Here is a 25,512-nt window from a genome sequence, read left to right on the forward strand (position 1 = left end):
TTCCCCCTGTTTTTCTATTCTCTATTTCATTTATCTCTACTTTAATGTTTGTTTGTAGATTTCTCTTTTAGCACTGCTTTGCTGCATTTCACAAGTTTTGATATATTGCTTTTTTATTGTCATTTGTCTCAAGTTGTTTTCTAATTCCCCTATGATTTCTTCTTTGACCCATTGGTTGTCTAATAGCATGCTATTTAGATTCCTTAGGTTTGTGAATTTTCCACTTATGCTATTGATTTCTAGTGTTTTCCCATTGTGATCAGAAAAATAACTTGCATGATTTCAATCTTTTAAAATTCATTGCCTTGTTTTGTGGCCCAACAAATATTCTGTCCTGAAGAATATTCCACGTGCATTTGGAAAGATGTGTATTTTGCTGTTATTGGGTGGCGTGTTTGTTCTGAATGTGTTTGCTAGGGTACAGTTGGTATGTAGGGTTGTTTAAATCCTCTATTTCCTTATTGACTTCCTTGTAGCCATTATTGAAAGTAGGGTATTGAAGTCTTCTATTATTGATAGAGCTAATACTTTAATTCTGTCACTATAGATACATATTTTTAACCTTTGACTGGTCCATATATGTTTATAATTGTTTTATCTTCTTAGCGTATCAACCCTTTTATCATATGTAATGTTCTTTGTCCCTTGTAATTGTTTTTGACTTAATGTCTATTTTGTCTGATACAGCCACTTCTGTTCTCTTTTCATTTGTGTTTGTGTGGAATATCTTTTTCTGTAGTTTCATTTGCAACCTGTGTGTGTCCTTATATTTGAAGTAAGTCTCCTTTAGAAAGAATATAGTTGGATTTTATTATTATTATTTTTTTTACATTCCGAACTCTGCTAATCTGTGTCTTTTTACTGGGGATTTTAATCCATTTGCAGTAAGGAAGGACTATTTTTGTTTTTTAAATTTGTTTTCTGTATGTCTTATAGCATTTTTGTCCATTATTTCCCTTTGTATAAATATTCTATGAATTTTTTTGTCAGTGTGGAGATTATAGAAGATACCTTGCAGTTATAGTGATTCATTTTAAATTGATACTAATTTAACATCAATTTCATATAAATACTTTTGTTCCGCACTTAGTTGTGTTTATTTTTTTATATTTATTTATTTAGTTAACTAGTTGGCTGCACTGGGTCTTAGTTGTGGCATGTGGAATCGAGTTCCCCCACCAGAGATTGAACCTGGGCCCCCTGCATTAAGAGCATGGAGTCTTAGCTCCTGGACCACACCTTTTATGTTGTATCCATTCACATAGAATTAGAAGTATTTTTTATATATTTATTTTTTAAGAACCTGGGTCTCCTGTGTTGCAGACAGATTCTTTACTGTCTGAGCCACCAGGGGCCCTTTTAAATCCTGTAGAAATATTAAAAGTGGAATAAAAACCAAAATTAAGGTGTTACTGATTTTTATATTTGTTCATGTATTTGCCTATTTGCCTTTCCTGGAAGACTTCCTGTTTTTCAGCAGCTTTTTGTTGTCTAGTGTCCTTTCTTTCATTTCTACTTGAAGTATTCCCTTTAGCATTTCTTGTATGGTGGGTCTAGTGATAATAAACTCCCTTAGCTCTGTTTATCAAGGAATGTCTTAATTTTCCCTCCCTTAAAAACAAGGCTGTTTTGCCTGATACAGTTTCTTAGTTCACACGTTTTCTCCCCTTTCAGCATTTTCAATTTATCTTTGTACTCTTTTGGCCTTCTAGGTTTCTGTTGACAGATTCACTGACACACTGATTGAGTATCTTGCATGTGATAGGATGCTTTTCCCCTGCTACTTTCACAGTTCTCTTTGTCTTTCAGCAGTTTGATCATAGTGTGTCTTAGTGTGGGTCTCTGTGTTTATCCTGCGTGTAATTTGTTGAACTACTTGGAGTTGTAGATCTATGTCTTTCCTCAGATTTGGGGATTTTTTGGCTTTTATTTCTTCAAGTAGTATCTGTCCTTTATCTCTTCATCTTCTGGGACTCCTATGTGTATACATTGGTCCATTTGATGGTACACCATAAGTTCTTCTCAGATTCCATAATTTCAGATAACCTATCATCAGGTTCTCTGATTTATTTGTCTACGTGTTAGAGTCTACTGTTAAGCCACTCTAGTGAGCTTTTCATTTCAGTTAATGTGTTTTTCTGCTCTAGAATTTATTTTTAAGATGTCTTCTTATAGTTGCCATTTTACAGTATCTATCTCTCTGTTTGATATTCTCATTTTGTTGTTGTATAATTTTTCTGACTACCTTTGTGAGTGAAAGTTGCTCAGTCCTGTCCGACTCTTTGCAGCCTCAAGCACTGTATAGTACCTGGAATTCTCCAGGCCAGAATACTGGAGTGGGTAGCCTTTCCCTTCTCCAGGGGATCTTCCCAACTCAGGGATTAAACCCAGGTCTCCCGTATTGCAGGCAAATTCTTTACCAGCTGAGCCACAAGGGAAGCCCAAGAATATTGGAGTGGGTAGCCTATCCCTTCTCCAGCTGATCTTCCCGACCCAGGAATTGAACTGGGGTCTCCTGCATCGCAGGCAGATTCTTTACCAACTGAGCTATGAGGATTACCTTTAGGTCTTTTTTAGTGTTTTTCTTTAGCTGTTTGAGCATATTTAAGACAATTTATGTTAAATTCTTTGTATAGTATGTCTTACACCTTTCTTTCTTTGGCAAGTCTGCCATTTTTTTTTCTTTCCTTGAATGAGCCATGTTTTCCTGTTTGCTTGTAGTTTTATTATGTTATTATTGACATACATCACTATAGGCCCTGTTTTTCTGTATGCCTTATTTTTTTTGTTGTTGAAAACGATGCATTTGGAAAAAACATAGTCAATCTCCCTTTCTTTTCAGAGTTGCTGCTTCCTGGGGAAGACCCTCATGTGTTGTGGGATCAACCATTAGTGAGGGCTTAACGAAATGGCAACCCATTCCAGTATTCTTGCCTGGAGAATTCCACGGACAAAGGAGCCTGGTGGGCTACAGTCCATGGGGTCGCAAGGAGTCGAACACGACTGGGCGACTAACACACAGTGTCTTCTTAGGCCTTTTCTGGATGTGTGTCTTGCTGGCCGTGTGTATGTGCTCTTTTGATGTCCCTTATACATGGCTGCTTCTCCGTGTCTTAATCCCCTACGAGTCTCGCATTGATTCTTTCTCTGGGCCTCACACAGTCTGTTGTATTCCTCTCTTTTCTAATCTCTTGCCACAGGCATCTGGGTCTCGTAGTTTCCCTGCAGCTTTTACTGTTCTTCCTGTTTCCTTGGGCTTGTGCTCATGTTCGCGTTGAGCTGTGTTGCCCTTTTGCTGTGTGAGCGCTCAGTTAGGTGACACTGAGACCAGTTCCTCAGGCAGCCCTGCAGGTTGCTCTACTCCCTCTGGTTCAAGGGAAGGAACTGGGAATTGGGCTCCCATTTCTTCCAGGTCAGGGCTGGGAATGGCTTGGCAAGGGAGAATTTAAAAAACCAGGAAATTCCTGCTGTTCTGAATGTGGTTTCTTGATTGGATATTTGCTTGGTTTTTGTAGACCCTTGTTTCCATAGTGCCTGTGAAGTTCATGTAGCCAGGATGAACTTGCTTTTTAAATGTTTCTGTGGCCAAACGAGGGCCTGGAGCCTCTTGGTCTGCTGTACTGCTCACACTGCTTCTCCAGATAATATTCGTTTTTGCTCAGTTAATATATCAGTGATTTAACTCAAAGGACTAAAAGCATTTAAAGTTAGATTTACTCAACTATCAATACTTTGGGAAATGCAGTATGAAGTTGTCAGTTTTTTACACTGAAATTTCTCATACTGAAATCTTCATTCTGTTGATTTAGCTGCAACATTTCTTTTTATTCAAGAAAAGGGAATTGTTCTTAGAAGTGGTATGAATTTCTGTCTGATTTGGGGGACAAACATCATGGAATGGACATAAGTCAGGTCTATTCTTTCACTGCTGTTGGATGCTATGATTTAGGACTTACATTTTTGTGTGTGATGGAAGATGAAGAGAATTTAGGGCAGTCCAAACTAATTTGTGGCTCCAGTAAATCAAGGTGCAGGCAGAACTGGGTGCTGACTTCATACTGTCTTGGAGGAAGGGGAATGTGGAAATAACCATAGAAGTCTCTGGTTGTGTGATTCAGATTCAGCTGGTGTTCTGAACTCAGAATCTGTTAATGGATTTAATGGATCTAAAGCAGACTTTCTTGTAAAATAGATTCCGTAGTTCTTTTGTGGAGGGTTTGCTAAAGTCTTCCTCAGTATGCATCTTGTCAGTGTTGAGAGATAGGGAAACATCATGTGGTTAGAGAATGATCATTTAAAATTAAAAATAAGTTCTCTTCTAATGAGAACTGTTTATTTATTGTAAAATAAACAGGTAGACATGTAAAACAAGCAAATAATTAAGTAAAATGTTGTCCGGTGAATATGCCTGTGACCATCTCTGAAGTCAGTTGTAGAGCTTCGCCCTCTCCGAGCTTCGCCCTCTCCCCAAGAGTTCCCATCACATCCCATTCCTCCCTTTTTCCTTCAAAAAGCAGCCGCTAGTGACTTTAGTAAGTTTAATCTTTCCTGATTAAAAAAAGCATCCGATGTCTTTTAAATTTCATTTAGTATATAGGTCCTCTATCCTTTTGTTTTCCTTCAAGATTATTTGTTAAAACTCTGGGGCTTGTTCACCCACAGTCTCCTTCACTCAGAGCTGTGCCCTGCACATGTTTGTCCTTCCTGTAATTCCTGTAAGTTGTAGCTGTGTCCAGAAGTTTGATCAGAATTTGCTGTCTTTGGCAAGGTTAGAAGCTATGCTGTGATAGGATCTCATTGCAGCCATGTTGAATGAAGCATATATTTTTATTTATGAGGGAAGATTTGTTATAGGATTCCTTAAGACAGCAGGAATTTCTATACAGGCATACCTTGGAGATATTGCAAGTTTGGTTCTAGGCCACCACAATAAAGCAAATATCATAATAAAGCAAGTTGCATGAATATTTTGGTTTCACATATAAAAGTTATATTTATACTAGACTGTAGTCTATTAATTAGTATGCAATAGCATTATGGCTAAAGGAAAAAGTTATATAACTTAATTTAAAAACACTTTATTCCTAAAAAGTGCTAACCATTATCTGAGCCTTCAAGTGAGTCCCAATTTTTTTGCTGGTGGAGGGTCTTATCTCAGTGTTGCTGGATGCCGACTGATCAGGGCAGTGGTGGTTGGAGAGTTGGGTGACTCTGGTAGATTCTTAAAACAAGACAGTGAGGTTTGTTGCATTGATTGACTCTTCTTTCAGGAATTACTTTTCTGTAGCATGCAATGCTGTTTGACAGTATTTTCAGTTCAGTTCAGTTCAGTCGCTCAGCCGTGTCCGACTCTTTGTGACCGCGTGCAGAGGAACCAGAGATCAAATTGCCGACATCCGCTGGATCATCGAAAAAGCAGGAGAGTTCCAGAAAAACATCTATTTCTGCTTTATTGACTATGCCAAAGCCTTTGACTGTGTGGATCACAATAAACTGTGGAAATTTCTGAAAGAGATGGGAATACCAGGTCACCTGACCTGCCTCTTGAGAAATCTGTATGCAGGTCAGGAAGCAACAGTTAGAACTGGACATGGAATAACAGACAGGTTCCAAATAGGAAGAGGAGTACGTCAAGGCTATATATTGTCACCCTGCTTATTTAACTTATATGCAGAGTACATCATGGGAAACATTGGGCTGGAGGAAGCAGAAGCTGGAATCAAGATTGCCAGGAGAAATATCAATAACCTCAGATATGCAGATGACAGTGTTTTACCCACAGTCAAATTTCTTTCAAAATTAGAGTCAGTTTTCTCAAACCCTGCTGCTCCTGTATCAACTGAGCTTATGGAATATTCTAAATGCTTTGTTGTCATGTCAACAGTCTTCACAGCATCTTCACCAGGAGTAGAGTCTATTTTAAGAAACCACTTTCTTTGCTTATCCATAAGAAGAAACTCTTCATCTGTTCAAGTTTCATCATGAGATTGAAGCAATTCAGTCACATTTGTCAGGCTACCCTTCTACTATTTTGCTCCTTCTACCACATCTGTAGTTCCTTCCTCCACCAAAGTTTTGAACCCCTCAAAGTAGTCTGCCAGGGCTGGAATCCACTTCTTCAAAACTCCTGTTACTGTTGGTATTTGGACCTCTTCCCATGAGTAATGTGTGTTCTTAATGGCTTCTAGAAGGATGGATCCTTTCCAGAAGACTTTCAGTTGACTGTGATCAGATCCATCAGAGGAGTTACTGTCAATGGCAGTATTGGCTTATGAAATGTGTTTCTTAAATAATGAGACTTGAAAGTGGATATGATTGCTTGACGCATAGGCTGCAGAGTGCATGTTGTGTGCAGGCTTGGAGACATGAATCCCATTGTCCATCACCCCCAGAGCTCTCAGGTGACCAGGTTCATTTTTGATGAGCAGTCGTATTTTGAAAGGAACCTTTTTTTCAACAGAGGGCTTAAAACATTAGGTAAATCATGTTGTAAACAGATTGGCTGTCATCCTGGCTGGCAGATTTAGCATCCTTCTTAGGGCCTAGGATTTTCAGATGGCGTATAAATACTAGCTTCACCTTAGTCACCAGCTGCATTGCCTGCTAATGAGAGAGTCAACCTGCCATTTGAAGCTAGTGACTTTTCCTCTCTGTAGCTGTGAAAGACCTATCTTCTTCCAGTAGAGGCCTGATTCATCTGCACTGAAAATCTATTGTTTAATGTAGCATCTTCATTAATGATCTGAGCTGGATCTTCTGAATAACCTATGATGGCTTCTCCAACAGCACTTACTGCTTCTCCTTGCACTTGTATGTCATGGAGACAGTTTCTTTCCTTCCACCTCATGGAGCAGCCTCCACTAACTTCACATTTATCTTCTGCAGCGTGCTCACCTATCAGCCTTCACAGAATTGAAGCGAGTGAGGATCTTACTCTGGATTATGTTTGGCTGAAGGATTTGGTTTGGTCTTTTATCCAGACCTCTAACACTTGCTCTGTATCAGCAGTAAGGCTGTTTTGCTTCCTTATCATTCCTGTGTTCTCTGGAGCAGCACTTTCAATTTCCTTCAAGAGCTTTACTTCCGCATTCACAACATGGCTGGCTGTTTGGTGCAGGAGGCCAGCTTTTGGGCTGTCTTGGCTTTCTCACTGAGCTTAATCATGTCGAGCTTTTGATTTAAAGTGAGAGAAGTGTGACTCTTCCTTTTACTTGAATGTTTCATGGCCATTGCAGGCTTTCTCATCAACCTAATTCTAATCCTGTTGTGTCTCAGGAATTAGACCGGACTGAGGAGGGGGATGGGGAAGCAGTCAGAACACATCCAGCATTTACCAGTTAAACTTGGCGTCTTACATGGCTATGGTTCATGGCACCCCAAAATAATTGTAATAATAATATCAAAGGTCACAGAAACAAACATAATAGCAATGAGAAAATTGAAATGTTTCAAGAATTATCAAAATGTAGCACAGAGACATGAAGTAAGCAGATGCTGTTGGAAAAATGGTGCTGATAGACTTACCTGCCACAAACCTTCGATTTATTTAAAAAATAAATATAGTATCTGCAAAAGCTCAGTACAGCATCATACCATAAAATGAGATATGCCTGTGTTATGCCTAAAAGGGTGTTGGATTTAGCCCATTTTATACTCCGTTCTTTGTCCAGCTCGGTATGACTTGTGATAACTGAGCCGTAATTTCTACTTACTGGGGAGGATGAGTTGAAATGGATGATAGCTTGGAACATTTCCTGTTCCCAAACCCCATATTAGTTCATCAGGCAGTTCTCATCCATGGGCGTATTGTTGAGCTCAAGGTGTTTCCATGAGCAGGAGCCTTGCCATTGTCCTCTCTGCTGCAGATGTGTGGGGTCACTGTCAAAGGCGGTGGTTTTTCTGTTTAGCCACATTTTTACCTGCCTTTTGAGAAGCATGGAGAATTTTGCTTTTGCTGTGTCTTGCTGAACACTATTAAATTCAGAGGGAAAAGGCAAATAAAATGGTATTGTCCTTGGAACCGTTAGAATTTGTAAAGGAGACGTGATGAATGATGGAGCACGGGACACAGCAGACCGTCGAAAGGTTGTCAGTAGTGCCGCTCAGGGCTGGGGTCCGGGTGCCGGGAAGCAGTAGGTCACTGGGTTCCTGAGGCTGTGGAACCAGATCTGGATAGATCCAGCAGCCTGCCCACCCTCCCCATCCCTGAAGCTGTGGGAAGAGGCTGAGTGAGACACTCTTCTAGGCCTGTGGTGCTAAGTCAGGGCTCAGAGGCCGCTGTCATCTGTGTGAAGTGAAGTCCTTGTGACATGTCATGCTTGGCCCTGTGGTTTGTACTGTGAGGACAGCGTGGGGCGTGGGGACAGAAATTCAGGCCCCGCGGAGCCACCTGCCATCCAGCCTTTCACAGGAAGAATTGCTTCTTCATGTCGACCCGGAGTGGACTCCCGGACACAGTGGACAACCCCCTGTGGACTCTCTAGCCACGACTGCAGACTCTGGGCTCTTGTTGCTACTTGTGTGCTGACTAATCACAGAGCGAGTTTCTTTCCCTTTTTTGTGTTTAGAATTAGAAGATTATCTTTCAAATAAGCTACAGCATAATTCAGTGATTTATAGTTGGATTCTTTGTTCATATTTTAATTTTCAAAGATTGATATATGTTAGGCTTTTTGAAGAGAGATGTAAAGTATATATAATGAAAGACTGAAATAGCTCCGTTTTTATACATAAGCAAAATGGAGGTTTCTTAAAATAGAAAATCAGTAACTTGCTTTTGAGTAACACACTGGCATTTTACGTGTTTTAAACTATTTTGTGGGTTCAGTAATGAAATAAATAGCTTTTAGCTGAAATGTGAAGGCTGTCTTATTTACTCCGTGAGTTTTTTTAAATTTTTTAATTTTTAAGAACAGGGATTTTAAGGCTAGCTGAGCTACTTCCATATAATAATTATAGAGTTTTTCAAAATTTTTACATCTTTTACAATGATACATGAACAGTTCCATTCTTCTTTGCTAATACATCTGTATTAATAAATATTCTAACTTTTTAAACATTTCCACCACTAGATCAATGCTCAACTGTGCAGAATTTACTTTTATTTTTCTTAGAGTAATCAGAATTGGAAGAGTCTGTCACGTTTTCCCTGATGATTATATGTAGAATCTGATTATCCGTTAACCGTATCCAGACAGGATTGTCTCCACAGGCTGAGAAAACAGGCCGAGGGAGGGTACTGTGAACCATGAGCCCACCCTCTGCAGGCGTGGCCCTGGAGCCTCTGTGACCCAACCTGCAGTGGACTGCTGGCTAAAGACCGAGCAGGCTGCCCCGCGGGAATGGTTAGAGTGTCTGGGTCTCTGGGAAGGTTCTAGGGCCAAACTCATTGGAGTCTAGATCTTACTATTCATATGTGGTCCAGGGACCATCAGCAACAGTACCGTCTGGGAGCTGGTTAGAAATGCAGGGTCTCAGGCCTCCCAGACCTGCTGGTCTAAAACCTGTGTCCCACTAGGCTCCTCAGGGTGCACAAGCACCTTCAGCTTCAGGGAGCTCAGGTCCAGGTCATTGGTTTCCCAGATGGCTGAGCATCACAGTCATCTGTGGAGCTCGTTAAAACTGTAGGATCCTGACCCAGTTTCCTGACAGACTGACGACTAGATTTGGGGTTACCTGGCCAGATGTGTAACTGCTGGTCTGAAGTGGGTCACCCCTGGCTTGTGGGGGCCTTTTAGAGAGAGGGGATGTCACCTGCCGAATATGTTGAGAGGGCCTATGTGTAGCCTTCTGTGAGTATCCTTGTCTCTGGGCCTCCATCCCTTAGTGGACGTGGCACTCCTGAAGAGGCCTGCAGACCACTGGCCCAGGGTGCCAGCCTGTCTGCGGCTCCAGCTGATGGAGACGCACGTCTCAGGCGGTCCCGCTGCCCAGCCTCCATCCCTTCTCTTCCAGTTCCCATGGAAACAGATTGCAGGGAAACTGGGCACGGTACTGTCTTTACTCTGTTCTGGGATCTGAGGTCTCTGTGTTACCATGGGAACCGGGAGGGAACCGGATGGTAGTGGAGCAGCTAGACTGCTTTCCAGTCTCAGTGGCACCCCCATCCTCACACCCAACCCTCTTCTGTCCAGTGTACCTCTGAGCTCAGGATGCAAGCTGCTGAGTGTGGCTGGGACTTGCCCTGGAGACAGTGTGTGTTGCAGGGAAAAAGTGGGGCTCCTAGAGCACCCTTGAAGGTACCAGTCACTGCCTTTTCCCCCAGGCTGCCATTTCTGGGTGTTGGTTTAAGTTATTGAGATGTCACCCTTTTTTATTGTTTCTTTTATGATTTTGTTGAATGTAATAACATTTTTATTCAAAGGAGGTGAAGATATGAATCATTTTAATAGGAGTGATTCTCTGATGTAGGGATTACCTACAGCTGGTGGGTGAGCCTGGCTCATGTGTTGGGAAGGACAAGGGCCTTGTGGGGTGAACAGCAGGGCCGGGGGTGGGGGGCGTGCCAAGTCAGGTGGACATTTGGCCTGTGGTAAGGAAAAAGAAGTGTACCTGATGGTGACCCATTTAAGTAATTGTTTGAAGATGAGAATATTAAATTCCAGTCTAGGAGGCCCTGGATTGGAACTGAGTGACGTTCAGTGAACCCCACCCACTCACAGCCCAATCGACTTAGCACACCACCCTCATTGCACCCAACCATCTAACAACCAGGCAGTGTTGTCTGTGCCCTTCTTCCCTACTCCCCATTCCTGCCTTGGCTGTGTTTTGAGGGCCTCCTGGGTGTTCTGAGGGTACGTGCATGCCATCATATATTTTCTCAGCATTGCTGCCTTATGGTTACATTAACGTCCCCCTTAATAGATGAGGAAACTGAGGCTCAGAGAGGTTGTGTGGCCTGTCCGGGTGGAGTGGTGGATGTTTAGCAGAATGCTTATTCTGAGCCCCGTCTGTTTGACCCCAGAGCCATGCTTGCTCCTCTGAACACAGCACCTCCATGCGTGAGTGGCTGTGTCAAAGCCAAAGCTGGGTTTGAGCCCCACCTTCATTCTCTGTCGTGGCCTCTGACCCCGACCCAAATGAATAGGCAGCTCCTTGCTCTTTGACATTAGTCTTGCATATTTACTTACAGTTATTTTTGTATTTCCAGTGTGTTTATCAGTATATTCAATTTTTCAGTCAAAACAGACAAAATTTAGTTTTAATGATTTCATGCTTCCTCTTGGGATATTTGGGGGAACACCAGCCTAGAAGCTGTTTGGGTAAAAAGCAGTAGAGTTGCCCTCCTGTGAGGAACGTGATCATGCCGCCTCCTTCTCGCTGCCAGAGCACGCGGAGTGGGTGGGGGGATGATGATGCTGCTGTGACCCTCCTGTCCCTTCAGGAGGGCTCCCATCTGGAGGAAGAGGCTCTGGAGAAGAAGGGAATAGAAAAGGGCTGGTTTTAGAGGGGAAGAAGACACTTTTCTCAGTGTGGAGAAGGTTGCCCGTCAGGCTGTTGGTGCAGGGGGAGGCCCTCAGTCCTGGGGCCGCCAGACCCTGGCCTGCTGTGGCGGGTGGTGGGAGCAGGGGCAGTGACACCAGGCTCCAGACTCGGTGCTTACAGTTTCCTCCTGCTGCCAGAGCCCTGTAATTTTCTTGGTTGGATTCCTAGAGTTCTCTCGTCCAGATCTGACTGTGGCCGCATAAGACAGGCAGCCTCACTCAGTGCCCTGAGCACCGAAGCGGGCTGAGTACACTGCTGAGGACGCAGTGGTTTCTGTAGTGTGGTGCGTGCTCTGAAGCCGTGGAAACTCAGCAACGGTAGGCACACTGGCCCAGCCGCTGCAGGGCAGCACCTCCCACCCCTGGGTGGTGGGAAGGTTGGTCCTGTGTTATAGGAGGTCTGTCTCCTTTGCTGGGGACGCTTGATGGGATTCACTGTACCTGCAGTGGTGCTTCCCTCATGGATAACACTCGTTTGCTTCTGGTGTGATGAGTACACACGCTGGCCTTTGTTACCAAGACAGGGGAAACTGGGTCTGATGAGCCCTGTTTGCTTGGCCAGAGGCCTCTAGGCGCACGGCAATGGGTTGTGTAGTCCCATTAGTCGACCACGCAGCCTTTCCCCTGAATTCTCTGCCCCTTCAGCAGCTGCTCTTCAGGACAGGTGCGCTGTTCCATCCAGCCTTCCAGGGAGCCAGGAAACTCTCTCACTGTTTCCATAATGGCTGACTCTGCCTTTTAAAGGCAAGTTTCCTCTTTGTCATTAAAAAAAAAATTTCTTTGGCTGTCCGGGTCTTAGTTGTGGCATGTGGGATCTTCGTTCTTTGTTGTGGCATGCGAGATCTTTTAGTTGTAGCCTGTGGGATCTGGTTCCATGACCAGGGATCGAACCTGGGCCCCCTGCGTTGGGAGCATGGAGTCTAAGGCACTGGGAAGTCCTGTACTGTTTCTTTAGCATTGACTGGTGGTGTGTTTTATACATGGCTTCTTATTAAATGAGCAGCATTTCTCTGAGGGTGGTGCCATCTACTTGACAGATGAGGAAGCTGAGGCTCAGGGTTAAGTAACGGCAGAGCTGCAGGAGCCCTAGACCGGGGTAAATCCCGGGCTGTCTGCCTCAGAGCCTGGCTTTTTGCCCTCTGGCCTGTCTGTATGGACAGTTCTCCTTCTAGTGTGTTTTGAGTGGAGGAGGGTTGGCCCTGCCTGTGCTCCAGATGTCCAGACTGACCCTCCACAGGGAGCACCCTCTTGGTGTGCATATCTCATGGCCAGAGCCTCCTTGGGTCCTAGGCTCTTGGCGCTTTGTGCAGCTGAGGCAAGGCAGAGGGATTAGAGTGACAAGTGGGTGACTGGCCGAAGCCCCAATGTGATCAGTGCAGTAGAACCAGCATTTATTGGGTACCTGCTGTATGCTAGTCCACATAGTCAGTGTTGTGACTGCAAAGATTAGCAAGAAAAGTTTCCATCAGAAACACCTCCACAGAGATAGGTGCAAGTGCCATGGGGACAGAAACTGGCTTTCTTTTGCTCACTGCTGTCTCCCCTGCACCTAAAACAGTGCTGTGCAAGTCAGGACCCTACAAGTTACTGAACGAGAAGATGCAGCCTGTGAGGTGTTCTGTAGGCCAGAGTGTGAGGAGGTCATGTGGGAGGCATGGGCGTGCAGGTGTTGGCCCAGTGGCTGTGACGGGTGACAGGGCTGTGGGAGTGCATGTGGGGAGTGGGCTCCGTGGCCCATTGTTCTCTTCTGCTCCCAGCCGCCTTCCCTTGCTTCTCATACTCGTTACTCCTGCGGGGCCCCCTTTTCATGGCCTACCATGCCCATTGTAAGCTGATTTTATCTGTGGAAAAGTGGGGTGAGGGAGAGTGCTAGCTGAGGAGCTGCCCCCTCACTCCAGGCTGGGAGAGGTGACTTTGGCTGGCATCTACTCTTGAGGTGACCTGACACACTCAGCCTAGATCAGGGGCCCTTCGGTCAGAGTATGTGCGCCCAAGAACTCTGGCTCTGCACCAAGGCCTTGGCCCTTCTGCACCTTCCCCTTTGGGCATGTTGGTGTCATGGGCATGACCTGAGCTGGGCCTGGGACAGTGGGGATTGTCTCAGGATCCCTTGAGCCCACAGGCGGGAAGTTCATGTGTGCACTGTGCCCCTCCTCAACCTCTTCCTTTGGCTGGTTTGCGTCTGTGGGAGAACCTGGAGCTCAAGTCGAGACTGACACCCAGTTCTGGTCTGGCTTTGTCCTCATCCCGCATCCCCTGAGTGTGTGCTCTCCTCCTGGGCTTCCTTGTCCTCCTCCCTGAAATGAAGGGAAGACGGAAACACTATGGGCACCTCCCCCATCCCCCCCACCCCTGCTCTAAGATGATATGAGCAGGTGGTGATATCTGTGCTGACTTATTAGGGACAGTTTTCCTGTTTAAGTATGTGGGAAGTGTTCTCCAGCTTGGTTTGTGTAGAGCTCAGATTGTAGGTCCTTTCAGTTCAGTCGCTCAGCCATGTCTGACTCTTTGTGACCTCATGAACTGCAGCACGCCAGGCCGCCCTGTCCATCACCAACTGCTGGAGTCTACCCAAACCCATGTCCATTGAGTCGGTGATGCCATCCAACCATCTCATCCTCTGTTGTCCCCTTCTCCTGCCCTCAATCTTTCCCACCATCAGGGTCTTTTCCAATGAGTCAGGTCTTCGCATCAGGTGACCAAAGTATCGGAGTTTCAGTTTCAACATCAGTCCTTCCAATGAACACCCACTGATCTCCTTTAGGATGGACTGGTTGGATCGCCATGCAGTCGAAGGGACTCTCAAGAGTCTTCTCCAACACCATAGTTCAAAAGCATCGATTCTTTGGTGCTCAGCTTTCCTTGTAGTCCAACTCTCACATCCATGCATGACCACTGGAAACACCATAGCCTTGACTACATGGACCTTTGTTGGCAAAGTAATATCTCTGGTTTTTAATATGCTGTCTAGGTTGGTCATAACTTTCCTTCCAAGGAGTAAGCCTCTTTTAATTTCATGGCTGCAGTCACCATCTGCAGTGATTTTGGAGTCCAAAAAAATAAAGTCAGCCACAGTTTCCACTGTTTCCCCATCTATTTGCCATGAAGTGATGGGACCAGATGCTATGATCATTTTCTGAATGTTGAGGTGTAAGCCAACTTTTTCACTCTCCTCTTTCACTTTCATCAAGAGGCTCTTTAGTTCTTCTTCACTTTCTGCCATAAGGGTAGTATCATCTGCATATCTAATGTTATTGACATTTCTCCCGGCAACCTTGATTTCAGCTTGTGCTTCCATCAGCGTTTCTGATGATGTACTCTGCATATAAGTTAATAAGCAAGGTAACAATATACAGCCTTGACATACTCCTTTTCCTATTTGGAACCAGTCTGTTGTTCCATGTCCAGTTCTAACTGTTGCTTCCTGACCTGCATACAGATTTCTCAAGAGGCAGGTCAGGTGATCTGGTATTCCCATCTCTTTCACAATTTTCCACAGTTTATTGTGATCCACACAGTCAAAGGCTTTGGCATAGTCAGTAAAGCAGAAATAGATGTTTTTCTGGAACTCTCTTGCTTTTTCGATGATCCAGCGGATGTTGGCAATTAGATCTCTGGTTCCTCTGCCTTTTCTAAAACCAGCTTGAACACCTGAAAGTTCATGGTTCACGTATTGCTGAAGCCTGGCTTGGAGAATTTTGAGCATTACTAGCGTATGAGATGAGTGCAGTTGTGCAGTAGTTTGAGCATTCTTTGGCATTGTCTTTCTATGGGATTGGAATGAAAACTGACCTTTTCCAGTCCTGTGGCCACTGCTGAGTTTTCCAAATTTGCTGACATATTGAGTGCAGCACTTTCACAGCATCATCTTTCAGGATTTGAAATAGCTCCACTGGAATTCCATCACCTCCACTAGCTTTGTTCATAGTGATGCTTCGTAAGGCCCACCTGACTTTACATTCCAGGATGTCTGGCTCTAGGTGAATGTGAGTGATCACACCGTCGTGATTATCTGGGTCGTGAAGATCTTTTTTGTACAGTTCTTCTGTGTGTTCTTGCCACCTCTTCTTAGTATCTTCTGCTTCTGTTAGGTCCATACCATTTCTGTCCTTTATCAAGCCCATCTTTGCATGAAATGTTCCCCTGGTATCTCTAATTTTCTTGAAGAGATCTTTAGTCTTTCCCATTCTATTGTTTTCCTCTATTTCTTTGCATTGCACTGAGGAAGGCTTTCTTATCTCTTCTTGCTATTCTTTGGAACTCTGCATTCAAATGGGTTTCTCTTTCCTTTTCTCCTTTGCTTTTCACTTCTCTTCTTTTCACAGCTATTTGTAAGACCTCCTCAGACAGCCATTTTGCTTTTTTGCATTTCTTTTTCTTGGGGATGGTCTTGATTCCTGTCTCCTATATAATATAACGAACCTCTGTCCATAGTTCAGCCGGCACTCTGTGTCTATCAGATCTAGTCCCTTTAATCTATTTCTCACTTACACTGTATAGTCATAAGGGATTTGATTGAGGTCATACCTGAATGGTCTAGTGGTTTTCCCCACTTTCTTCAATTTAAGTCTGAATTTGGCAATAAGGAGGTCCTTTAGGTTTTATCAAGTGTTTGGATTTGCTGAGGTAACATTTTAAAGGATGGTCTAATGGAATTGTCTCCTTCCCTGTTTGCATCTTGTGTGCATATTTGAAGCATATTTTACCTCTGACTACCTGGAGCCCATCGAGCTGTCCAGAGGTCGATGGCTTTGAGGTTGTATTATAACAGCTGCAGATTGTTGTACACTCAAATTCCAGAAATGAAGAACGGTGAGAAAGACCTGTGCTGTCATGCAGACAGCCCTTTGTCTCAGACTTGGTTTCTATGCAGATTTTCTGGGCCCATTTGCTGTGTCCTTTTTGTGCATGTCTGTCCTATCTCCCTTGACCAGAGACATGGCCGCAACTCTTTGCAACTGTACAGGCCATGGAATTCTCCAGGCCAGAATACTGGAGTGGGTAGCCTTTCACTTCTCCAGGGCATCTTCCCAACCCAGGGATCGAACCCAGGTCTCCCGCATTGCAGGCGGATTCTTTATCAGCCGAGCCATGAGGGAAGCCCAACCAGTTGGTAGTTGAGGTTTTTTCCCGCTGGTAAGCAGTGTGGCGCACTGCTACAGTGCTTTGATTTGTCAAGGGTGGGACCATCCCTTCACCCCTTGGTGCTCCTTACTCTGAGGGTCAAGCAGTGTGGGGCCTCAGGCTGGGCCTCTTCGACCCAGAGCCTGGGGCTGGTCTGTCTGGCCGTCACCAAGGTAACCGGCACGCCAAAGAGGCCAGCTGTCCATGGTGTGTGGAAAGCAGAAACGAAACTGAGGTGCTGATCCCTGATGCACTGCACTTGCACTCATGTTGCTAGGTTTTTAGAAAAGGAGGTTTGGCTTCTTTGTTGACTTTGGCCTCTGTGCCCAGTGTGTGACCTTGTGTTGCCTAAACCTTGTGTCTCTGCAATTGAGCTTTCATGGTAGGGTTTGTCTGTGGAATGCAGTTCTTTTCTCTCCCCAGTGATTCTAGGGACACTGTGTTTCGTATGAATTTTTGTAAACAAGTGGTAAACATATTCTGCAGCTTACTTAGTTAGGTTTTGTGGGTGTTCACGTTTTAAAAAATGTCTCTTCCTGTGGGAGTGTTTTTCCATCTCGCGTGCTCTATTTCCTTAGTAACTGTTGCTCTGTTATGGGAGCGACTTAACCATATATTTCAAGTGCAGTGTTGAATTGATTTATTTCCTGGTTAGTCCTGCCCATGTTCTTGGTATAAACAGCACATGTGTGTGTGAGTGTGTCTATGACAGGGTGATGGTAGTGTGCTTGTATAGAGGGGGCTCTTGAATGAGTCCATGTTACTCTGTGACCTTGCATCCTGGGTAAGTTGCCTCTTTCTCTCTTTATTCTTCCCTCCAGGTTTTCCTGATTTGAGTGTTACCAGGGTGTTGGAGATGACCTGAGACTCAGAAGTAGTGTGGGAAAAACAGTGGTTGGAAGGGTCAGAGACCAGGTGCTGATCCCAACTCCTGAGCACTCATTTCAGGGCAGAGTCTGTGACCTCTGTGGGCTTAGAGTCATCCCCGTGGTTTGAGTAGGTTCAGAGCAGTGAGCTCCATGGGCCTGTATGGGGGCTTTGCTGTGTGGTGACCGTGGGATGGTCACACAGGCCCTGCCCCTTCAGAGATCAGAGCCAGAGGAGAACAGCCTCTTAGCCCGGATGCCGTCTGTCAGCTCCGCTCAGGGCAGCAGGCTGGTTTGTAGGGTCAGCCGAGGCTCTCTACTCCTCCTCCGGGCACCAGGAGCCTTGATCCACTCACCCGTCCAGTAGACGAGCGGCCTCAGCCCACTCCTCCGTCGTCCAATAGGCTCATCCTACTGATGCCTGCCAGGCAGCACCTTAGGTGCCCAAGGGAAACATCCCTGTGGGGCTTGCTGCCCCAGGAGAGATGGCTGAGCTCTCAGCACCCTGCAGGCAGCCATAGCTCTTCTATGGCCCCAAGCCAGATCACCTGGCTCTGTCTGCTTTTAGCCCCAGGAGTGGGCGAAGGGCCACCTCTGAGACCAGAAGGTAAGTAGGGCTTGTAATGGTGGGAGGCAGGCAGGACTGAGATGTGTTCGGCTTCTGCAGCTTTTTCCTGATATTTGACTGGTTCCTGAATTGTGAAAATGGACATGTGGCGCCTCTGCTGACTCCGGGTCCCAGTCACCCCCACCTTGTTTGTCAGCCCAGTGGAGACCCACCCTTCTTTCTGTGTGTTTTTAGAGAGGGCATCTTTTCTGTGTTGTTAGTGGTTAGGAAGAAAACTGTTATGGCACTTAACAGTTTCATTTTCACTTGAAAATGCTTATAAGGAGACTTCAAATGTATGTAGAAATATGCTTGTCATCAGTCAGTCAAGATAGTCGAAATAAATGCTGTCCCTTCAGCCTGTGTTGGGAATCACACATGTCATTCCCTAAACATCCAGGCCAAGACCATCTAGGCCCAAGACCTCAGGGAGTTGTTACACACCTGTCTCTATCTCTCCTTTTTGAAGAAGCAAAGGAAGAGAACAGAAAGGAAGAGTGTGTTGTTTCTTCTGTTTCAGTCCACACCAGCCTCAGTCTTTGCCATAGCCAAAAAAACTTCGTTGTTTTTTTTTTTTTTTTAATTGAGGTAGCATGCCTTTTGCAACAAAACAAGATAATTAAACAAAACTCCTCAATAAAACAGCAAAAGCTTTACTGCACTTGTGTTTCTCTTTGAGATCAAGGAAAGAACAAATACAGTCTGGTATTCCTGTGTTTTGAAAGCATCCTAGACTGGAGTAAAGGTTATCAGGGTTGTGGGGCAGGTGGACTTTTCTGTTTATCTGGCAGTTCTGTTCCCTGAGGTGGATGGCTCCAGGGCACATGGCACTTTAGACGCTGGTGTTGGCCTGCGGGATGCTGATAACTGTGGGTATTGATCATTCGATATGGAATGTTTAAATTCAGAGAAAGAACATTTTCTTACATTTTTCAAGCACTTCAGACCCACCAATTACATAAATGATTTTGAATTAAATTTTTTACCTATTCATTAAATTTGAGGACTCCTACTGGGCTGCACTTCATTAACTGAGATTATTACTGCAAGTACATGAGGGCAATGCAGTTGAATTTCTTGTGTAATATAATTAAGGTGCTTCATTAATACATAAGGGCTTCCTTCCGGTCCGTCTGTATGAGTGATGTTTTACTTTGTTACCTTATGTTTGTAGCAGGAGGGTTTTAACAGAGGGCTTCTTTCTGTTATGTGCTGTTTTCTTAAATTTTTTTCTTTTCTCTAGTTTGAAAAAGAGGAATAAAGTGATATTTTCTAAAAATTGACTATAAATCGATTAGCATGAAGTGATAATAATGGAAAAAAAGGTTCGTTTTCTCCAATACCAGAGATTCATATTTGGGATTCTGTTTTAAAAGTCTGGTCCTTTGGGCTTCTTGTTGTTGATGTTGCTTCTTATATAGTTTAACAGCATTAAAATAGCTGATAAGTACTTATAAAGTACTTTTATTATCATGTTCTATGTAATATATATGAAACAGTTTATAGGTTAAATTTGCTTTTCCTTCATATTCTTGCAATAAATTTACCACTGGCCTTCAAGGGTCCCCCCCACTTCAAGGGTCACTTTTTGAAGCAGCTCGGCCCCCGTCCCTCCTGGTGTGCCGGCAGCAGTGGGTGTGGACCTCAGATCCTCCAAGACCTTGGGAACCTGCTGAGGAAATGGGTTTCTCCTCCAGGTGTCTGTGTTGGATGCATGTGACCTTTGTCACCATTCTTGGAGCTGCTCGGAGCCTCTGGCAGCGTCTTGTTCCGGGGACAGGACACCCTCATCCGGCCCCTCAGAGCAGCAGGAGAGGTTGCCCCACTGTCCCCGCAGTGTGGTTTTGGGCATGGCTCTGGGGGTGGCTTCGTTTTCTTTCTTGGCCTCTGTGGTCTTCTGAATTCAGGCTCTACAGATCATCAGGAAAGTGATCTCTTTCTTTTTAATTTCAGCAAGGGGAGAGGCAAAGCACAGAGAGCTGCAGATCAGACCTTCCTGAGCCTCCCTGCCTGGAGCAGCTGAGACCTCTGGAGAATGCTGGCTGCCAGGCCCTCCCTCTGAGGTGGGAAGGCTGGTGTCCATGGGACAGCTCCCTGGCTCCTGGGTCCACCATGGCCTCCATCCTTTGACTGGACAGCTGACGTGACCAGTGCCCCCAGCGTGTGTACTGCTGGACTGGGTGCCGTGTCAGGTACCACCTGCTCTCGGGCTGGGAGCCAGGCTGGTCAGCATCAGATGCTTCCAGAAGCCAGACAGCAGCAGATGGCCTCAAGCAAACTGAGATGGAGGTGACCTGAGGCCTCCTGGATGCTCCTGGGGACAGGACAGCTGAGGAGCTGGAGCCAGGCCTGCTGGGGAGCAGTATGCAGGAAGCTGGCTCTCAGGCCACGAATGCTTTCACAGGTGAGACTCCTCCATTCTGAACTGAGCATGTTATTTCACTCTTAGTAGGTAACGAGACACTGAGCAGTTCTAGGAGCTGAATGTGTGTCTGCATTTAGGAGCTGAAGCCCTACAGTGTCTGGGGGCTCAGGCTGCCACGGGGAATGATTTTGGCAAATCTATGGTGTTTTATCCTTTTCTGTATCGAGGAGTTTGAAACAGCATCAGACATTTTATGATTCTGCTTTGTTGAGTCGTAGGGCACACAGTGTCCCATGAGCCACTGCCCCTGAAAAAAATCCATCCCTTGCAGTGCATATGTCAGGGGGTCTGTCTGCCCAGAGCTGGGGGACTCGGAGGGAGCAGTCATAGCCAATGAGTACGTTCTCCCTCTGAGCCTCACCCGCATGCAGGCGGTGTGGGTGGCAACACTGAGCGCTGACCTGCTCCTGTAAGGATTTGTGGACATGCCCCTCTCTGCCTTGTCTGGTCTGCATCCCTTGAAGGGAACCGCTGTGTCTGGATGGTGCACAGAGCCAGGGCATGATCAGGGGCTTTTGAGTTGGGTCTTGGTTCTTTGTCTGAATCACTTAACATCCCAAGAAGCCACTAATTCTTATGGGCCTTTGACTCCTCGTTTATAAAATGGGGAACTTGAAGCTGAAGAACGTCATGGAATCCAGGGAAAACAGTTTTACGTAAAAGAGGTCTTTTTCCTATTAAGGGAGGGATGGTGGGAAAATTACAAGAAGTGACTGTGTTTCTCACTCTGAGAGCCCCACGAGTTTGTCAGTTTCCTGGTTGTGTATAGCAGGCAGGTTGGGGTGTCAGGTGCCTGGAGAGAGCTTGAGGCTCGGCCCCCGCTGCCCGCCCTGCTCACGGACACTCACCAGGGCCAGCCCTGCTCCCTTTGCTGGTTTGACAGCCACCAAGGCCATGTGCAGCTCTCACAGGAGAACCACGACTGGGGCAGCCAAGCATGTGAAACACAGGAGCCCCCTTCTGGGGGCCCAGCTTGGGGAGGGCCCCTGGATGATCAGGGCCCAGGAAGAGGAGTGTGGTGGCTGCTTCAGAGAAGCATGTGGAGCTCAACTCTCCAGAACCCTCCTCAGCCGCCAAGCCTGGCCCAGAAACCCATCCTCCAGTTGATCACTGGGTAGTCAGAAGCACAGGTGATCACCTGGACTTGGGACTTGTGTCTGAAGGGGCAGTGTTGCGGGTCCAGGCCACTCCAGGCAGACAGGGTCAGAACCAACAAGCTACTGCTCTGGTTCCAAGACTTGCTGCTCTAGCATGAATTCATGCTTTCATATGAACATCTGTTTCCAGAAGCTCATGGCTTGGCAGTGGAAGTTGCCCAGTAGCTAAATCCTAAATCTTGAATTAAAAGATTTTTATCTCTAGTGACTTACACAATTTTAACCGTCTCGATGTGTTTCCCAGTTTCTGGCATTGCAGGGATTTTTTTTTTCCTAATTAAAAAGAAATTTATGAAATATTTTAAAGTCTTTTTGATTTTAAGTGAAAAACACAATTTTTGGAATGCCAAATTTAGGTACTTTTTTGTGAACAGGAGTCCTAAAAGTTCTCATTTATGTAAGTATTCCTAACTCTTTGCAGACATTTTTATAGCTCCTTTGTCAGTGCTGCTTATAATACATTTAATATATATACTGAATGAAGGAAACACTGAATATTTGTCATGACTGGAAGACTCGTGAATAACTTGAGTTTCTATTTAGTGATCCCAAAGCATGTCAATGAATGAATAGTATCAGCCAGGTAGGGACTCTAATGGCTGTGTCTCCAGGCTTTCTTCTCAAGCACTTGGGGAAAAGTGATTAAAAAAACATGCTTCTCAAATTTGCGGATGACAGGAGACTAAAGGGAATTGCTGACCCTGGTGGCAGAATTGAAATTTAGAAATATAGCAATATTAAAATATGATGAGGAAGTCTCTGGTAGTTCCAGGGGTTAGGACTCCATGCTGTCACTGCCAAGTGCCTGGGTTCAATCACTGGTTGGAGAAATAATCTCTCACAAGCCTTGTGGCATGGCAAAAATAAATAAATAAATAAACAGAGTGAACCAGTCCCAGAATAACACATGGTTAAGTAACTATGATATATCATTGTGATGAAATTCCCTGTAGCTACTACAAAGGATGTTTTAGTGTTTCACATTCTGGAGAAATGCTTATATTTTTAAGTGAAAAAAGTAGGTCAGAAAGCAATAGGAAGAAGGCGATCCTTTTATTTTTATACTCAAAGAACAAAGACAGTATAGGTGGATGTGCACCAAAATGTTACTAGTGGCTACCTCCGAGTGATAGCAATACATAATGAGGTTTCCTTTCTTGGATTTACTTATCCATATCTTACAATTTTTCTTTTTTTAAGTAAAAACGAAAATATCAAGATAATGAACCCAAAATAACTGTTCCTTTGTGATAAAAAGGAATAATTATTTGTATGTGTCCAGTATAGTTTAATTTTACTGCTTTATAATATTAAAAGAGTGCATCTGAGAACATATACTAAACCCCTGGCCATTTGTTTTGATACCAGAGGTCGATGAGGGGGTATGTTACTATTTCTTTCCTTACTTAGTTGTGTGATCTTGGGTGAGTTACCTAACTTCTCTGGGCCTCAGTTTCTATGTGAAGTCAGGAATTAATATAATGGTCACCTGTGTGATTTGACAACTCTGTATCACTGGGTCCCAATGTTCTGTAGTTGTCTTTTGTTGGAGGGTGTCTTTGTAGAAACCTCATGGTTGTGTCTTTGTAGGACCTGGAGTGTAAACAACAGACTTCAGACTGGTCCTCATAGGTTTCATCTCTACAAGAAAGGCATGGGAAGTCTGTGGCCATAAGATGGGTTTTTCATGTTGCGTATAGGTCCCAGGATGAAGGGAGAGTGGCAGGGCCTGGGAGGAGGACAGGGACCATCTTAGTGAAAGAGACTGGCCAGCTTCAGAGCTATGTGCAGGCTATGTGCCAGGGTTTTTGTTGGTAAAGCAAAAAACTCTTCTGTTTTCTGTGTCTATACGCAGCACTCACAGTGCTGGCCACCAGCCATGTGGGTGTTTCCTGCACCAGGCAACTGCGACACAGCTTGATGTCCTGCAGCTTTGTCGGTTTTGACCCTTTCTGCCTGAAGTGGCCCAGACCCCGAGGCACTGCCCTCTTCAGACACAAGTCCCAAGTCCAGGTGGTCACCTGTGCTTCTGACCAACCGGCTGATCAATTGGAGGTTCTTGTGATCTCTCCTGAGATTTGGTAGACTTGCTGGAGCGGCTCACAGAACTCAGGAAAGCAGCTGAGTAATAATGTTACTGGTCAAGAAAAGCCAAGGCACAGTGGTGTAAGGAAAGGGTGTGGAGCCTGACATCCTCTCAGGCACCACCTTCCCCAGACCTCCCATGATCACCAGCCTGGAAGCCCTCTGACTCTGTACTCTGGGGCGTTATGGAGGTCTCATCATCCCAGCAGGAGTGGTGAGCTCACTGGCCATTTGGATGGGCTCAGTCTCCAGCCCTTCTCCTCCAACAAAGGCCTGAGGGTGGGGCTGAAAGTGCCAGCCTTCTGATCCTGTGGGCAGTTCCCCTGGCAACCAGTCCTATCCTTAGGGGCTTTCCAAAGTCACCTCATTAACCAGGGCCTTGGCATGAACAACAAAAGACACCCTCATGGCTCTTACTGTTTAGGAAATTCTGAAGGTTTTAGGAGCCCTGAGTTGGAAACTGTGACTGAGACCAAATATATATTTCTTATGATAAATCTCAATGTCATGGTCCCAGCCCCTACCCCCATGGTTAGTGTGGCCTGGGAAATGACTTTTACTTCCTCTTTTAAGTATATTTTACTAAAAAGCCAGAGATTTCAAATTTTGTTATTTCTTGATCAGTATGCTGTAGGGCCAAGACACGCTTTGGAAACTGGAATCCTTTCTTGAACATTTCAGTGTGATTTTGCACTGTGAACTTGACCCTTCTTGTCAGAGGTGCATGCTGTGTCTCAAGCAGCTTTGCTGTCACTTTACATCTGTGCCATTTGCTGTGCTCCTAATGCTATGTCTAGAGGTCTGAGGGCATGGGGTGCAGTGACCTGTAACCTCAGATCTGGGCTCAGCCTTGGAACCCTCTCTGGCCTGGACTGCTCACCTCAAGCGTCCACTGTGCCAGGTGTGGAGATGTTCACAGTGTGAGTCAGCTGTCAGAGCATGGTCCACAGGAACTATTGCTCTATAAAACTTTCTTCCCCCAAACTATGTTTTGTTATTTTAAATTTGCATTTAGATTTTTAAAAAGTAATTATACAAATTCAGGCCTGGAGAAGGGCATGACAACCCACTCTAGTATTCTTGCCTGGGAATCCCATGGACAGAGGAGCCTGGCGGGCTACAGTCCCTTGGGTTGCAAAGAGTTGAACTTGACTGTAGCGACTGAGCCTGCATGCGTACAAATTCAGGAACTATTTTAATGTGCATTTTAATTGTAATATTTTAGAAATGCATGCAAAGAATGGAAATCATTAATATGTGGGTTATAAAAGTAATGAAAGAAAAATATAGTTTTGAGAGAAGCCTGGTGAAGACATACTTTTGTTTGATATAAAAGTAGCTGTGACATGGCAGCCTCATCCATGAGGGACAGACGTGCCAACCCTGATGCAGAGGGGCCCCTGCGGAGATCATGTGCACATTATAACTGTGGCTCCCAGTCTGTTTGTTTTTTTGTGATTGTTATCTGTTACCTGTTTAGCTTTGGAAAAGTTTTAAAGTTCCCATCTGCTCTGGTCAAATCCAGAAGTTACTTCCATGATCCCCAGTCTGTTTTTTTGAGGTGCTGATAATGATTATAATATCAGATATGTTGTTAGCTTCCACTTGGTTGTACATGTGCCACGAGTCAGACACTGTATTGAGCACTGCATGTACGGCATCTGTTGAGTCTTCACAGCAGGTATTTTATATGTGAAAAAACTGAGCCTGAAGAAGACCGTGCAGCGCAGCTGGTTGATGGCAGAGCTGGAGTTTGTGACCAGAC

The 25,512-nt window shown here is 45.0% G+C and overlaps 1 protein-coding gene across 1 annotated transcript in view; it reads left to right on the forward strand.

The window, feature by feature from the left end:
- Positions 1–25,512, forward strand: part of LDLRAD4 (low density lipoprotein receptor class A domain containing 4) — a 164,913-nt gene that overhangs the window by 81,887 nt on the left and 57,514 nt on the right. The window contains 1 exon segment of the mRNA XM_052660260.1: positions 20,034–20,484. Within this exon segment, the coding sequence (XP_052516220.1) occupies positions 20,445–20,484 (40 nt within the window). The 5' untranslated portion in view covers positions 20,034–20,444.

Source organism: Budorcas taxicolor, chromosome 22 (genome assembly GCF_023091745.1).
Source record: "Budorcas taxicolor isolate Tak-1 chromosome 22, Takin1.1, whole genome shotgun sequence".
Lineage (NCBI taxonomy): Eukaryota > Metazoa > Chordata > Mammalia > Artiodactyla > Bovidae > Budorcas > Budorcas taxicolor.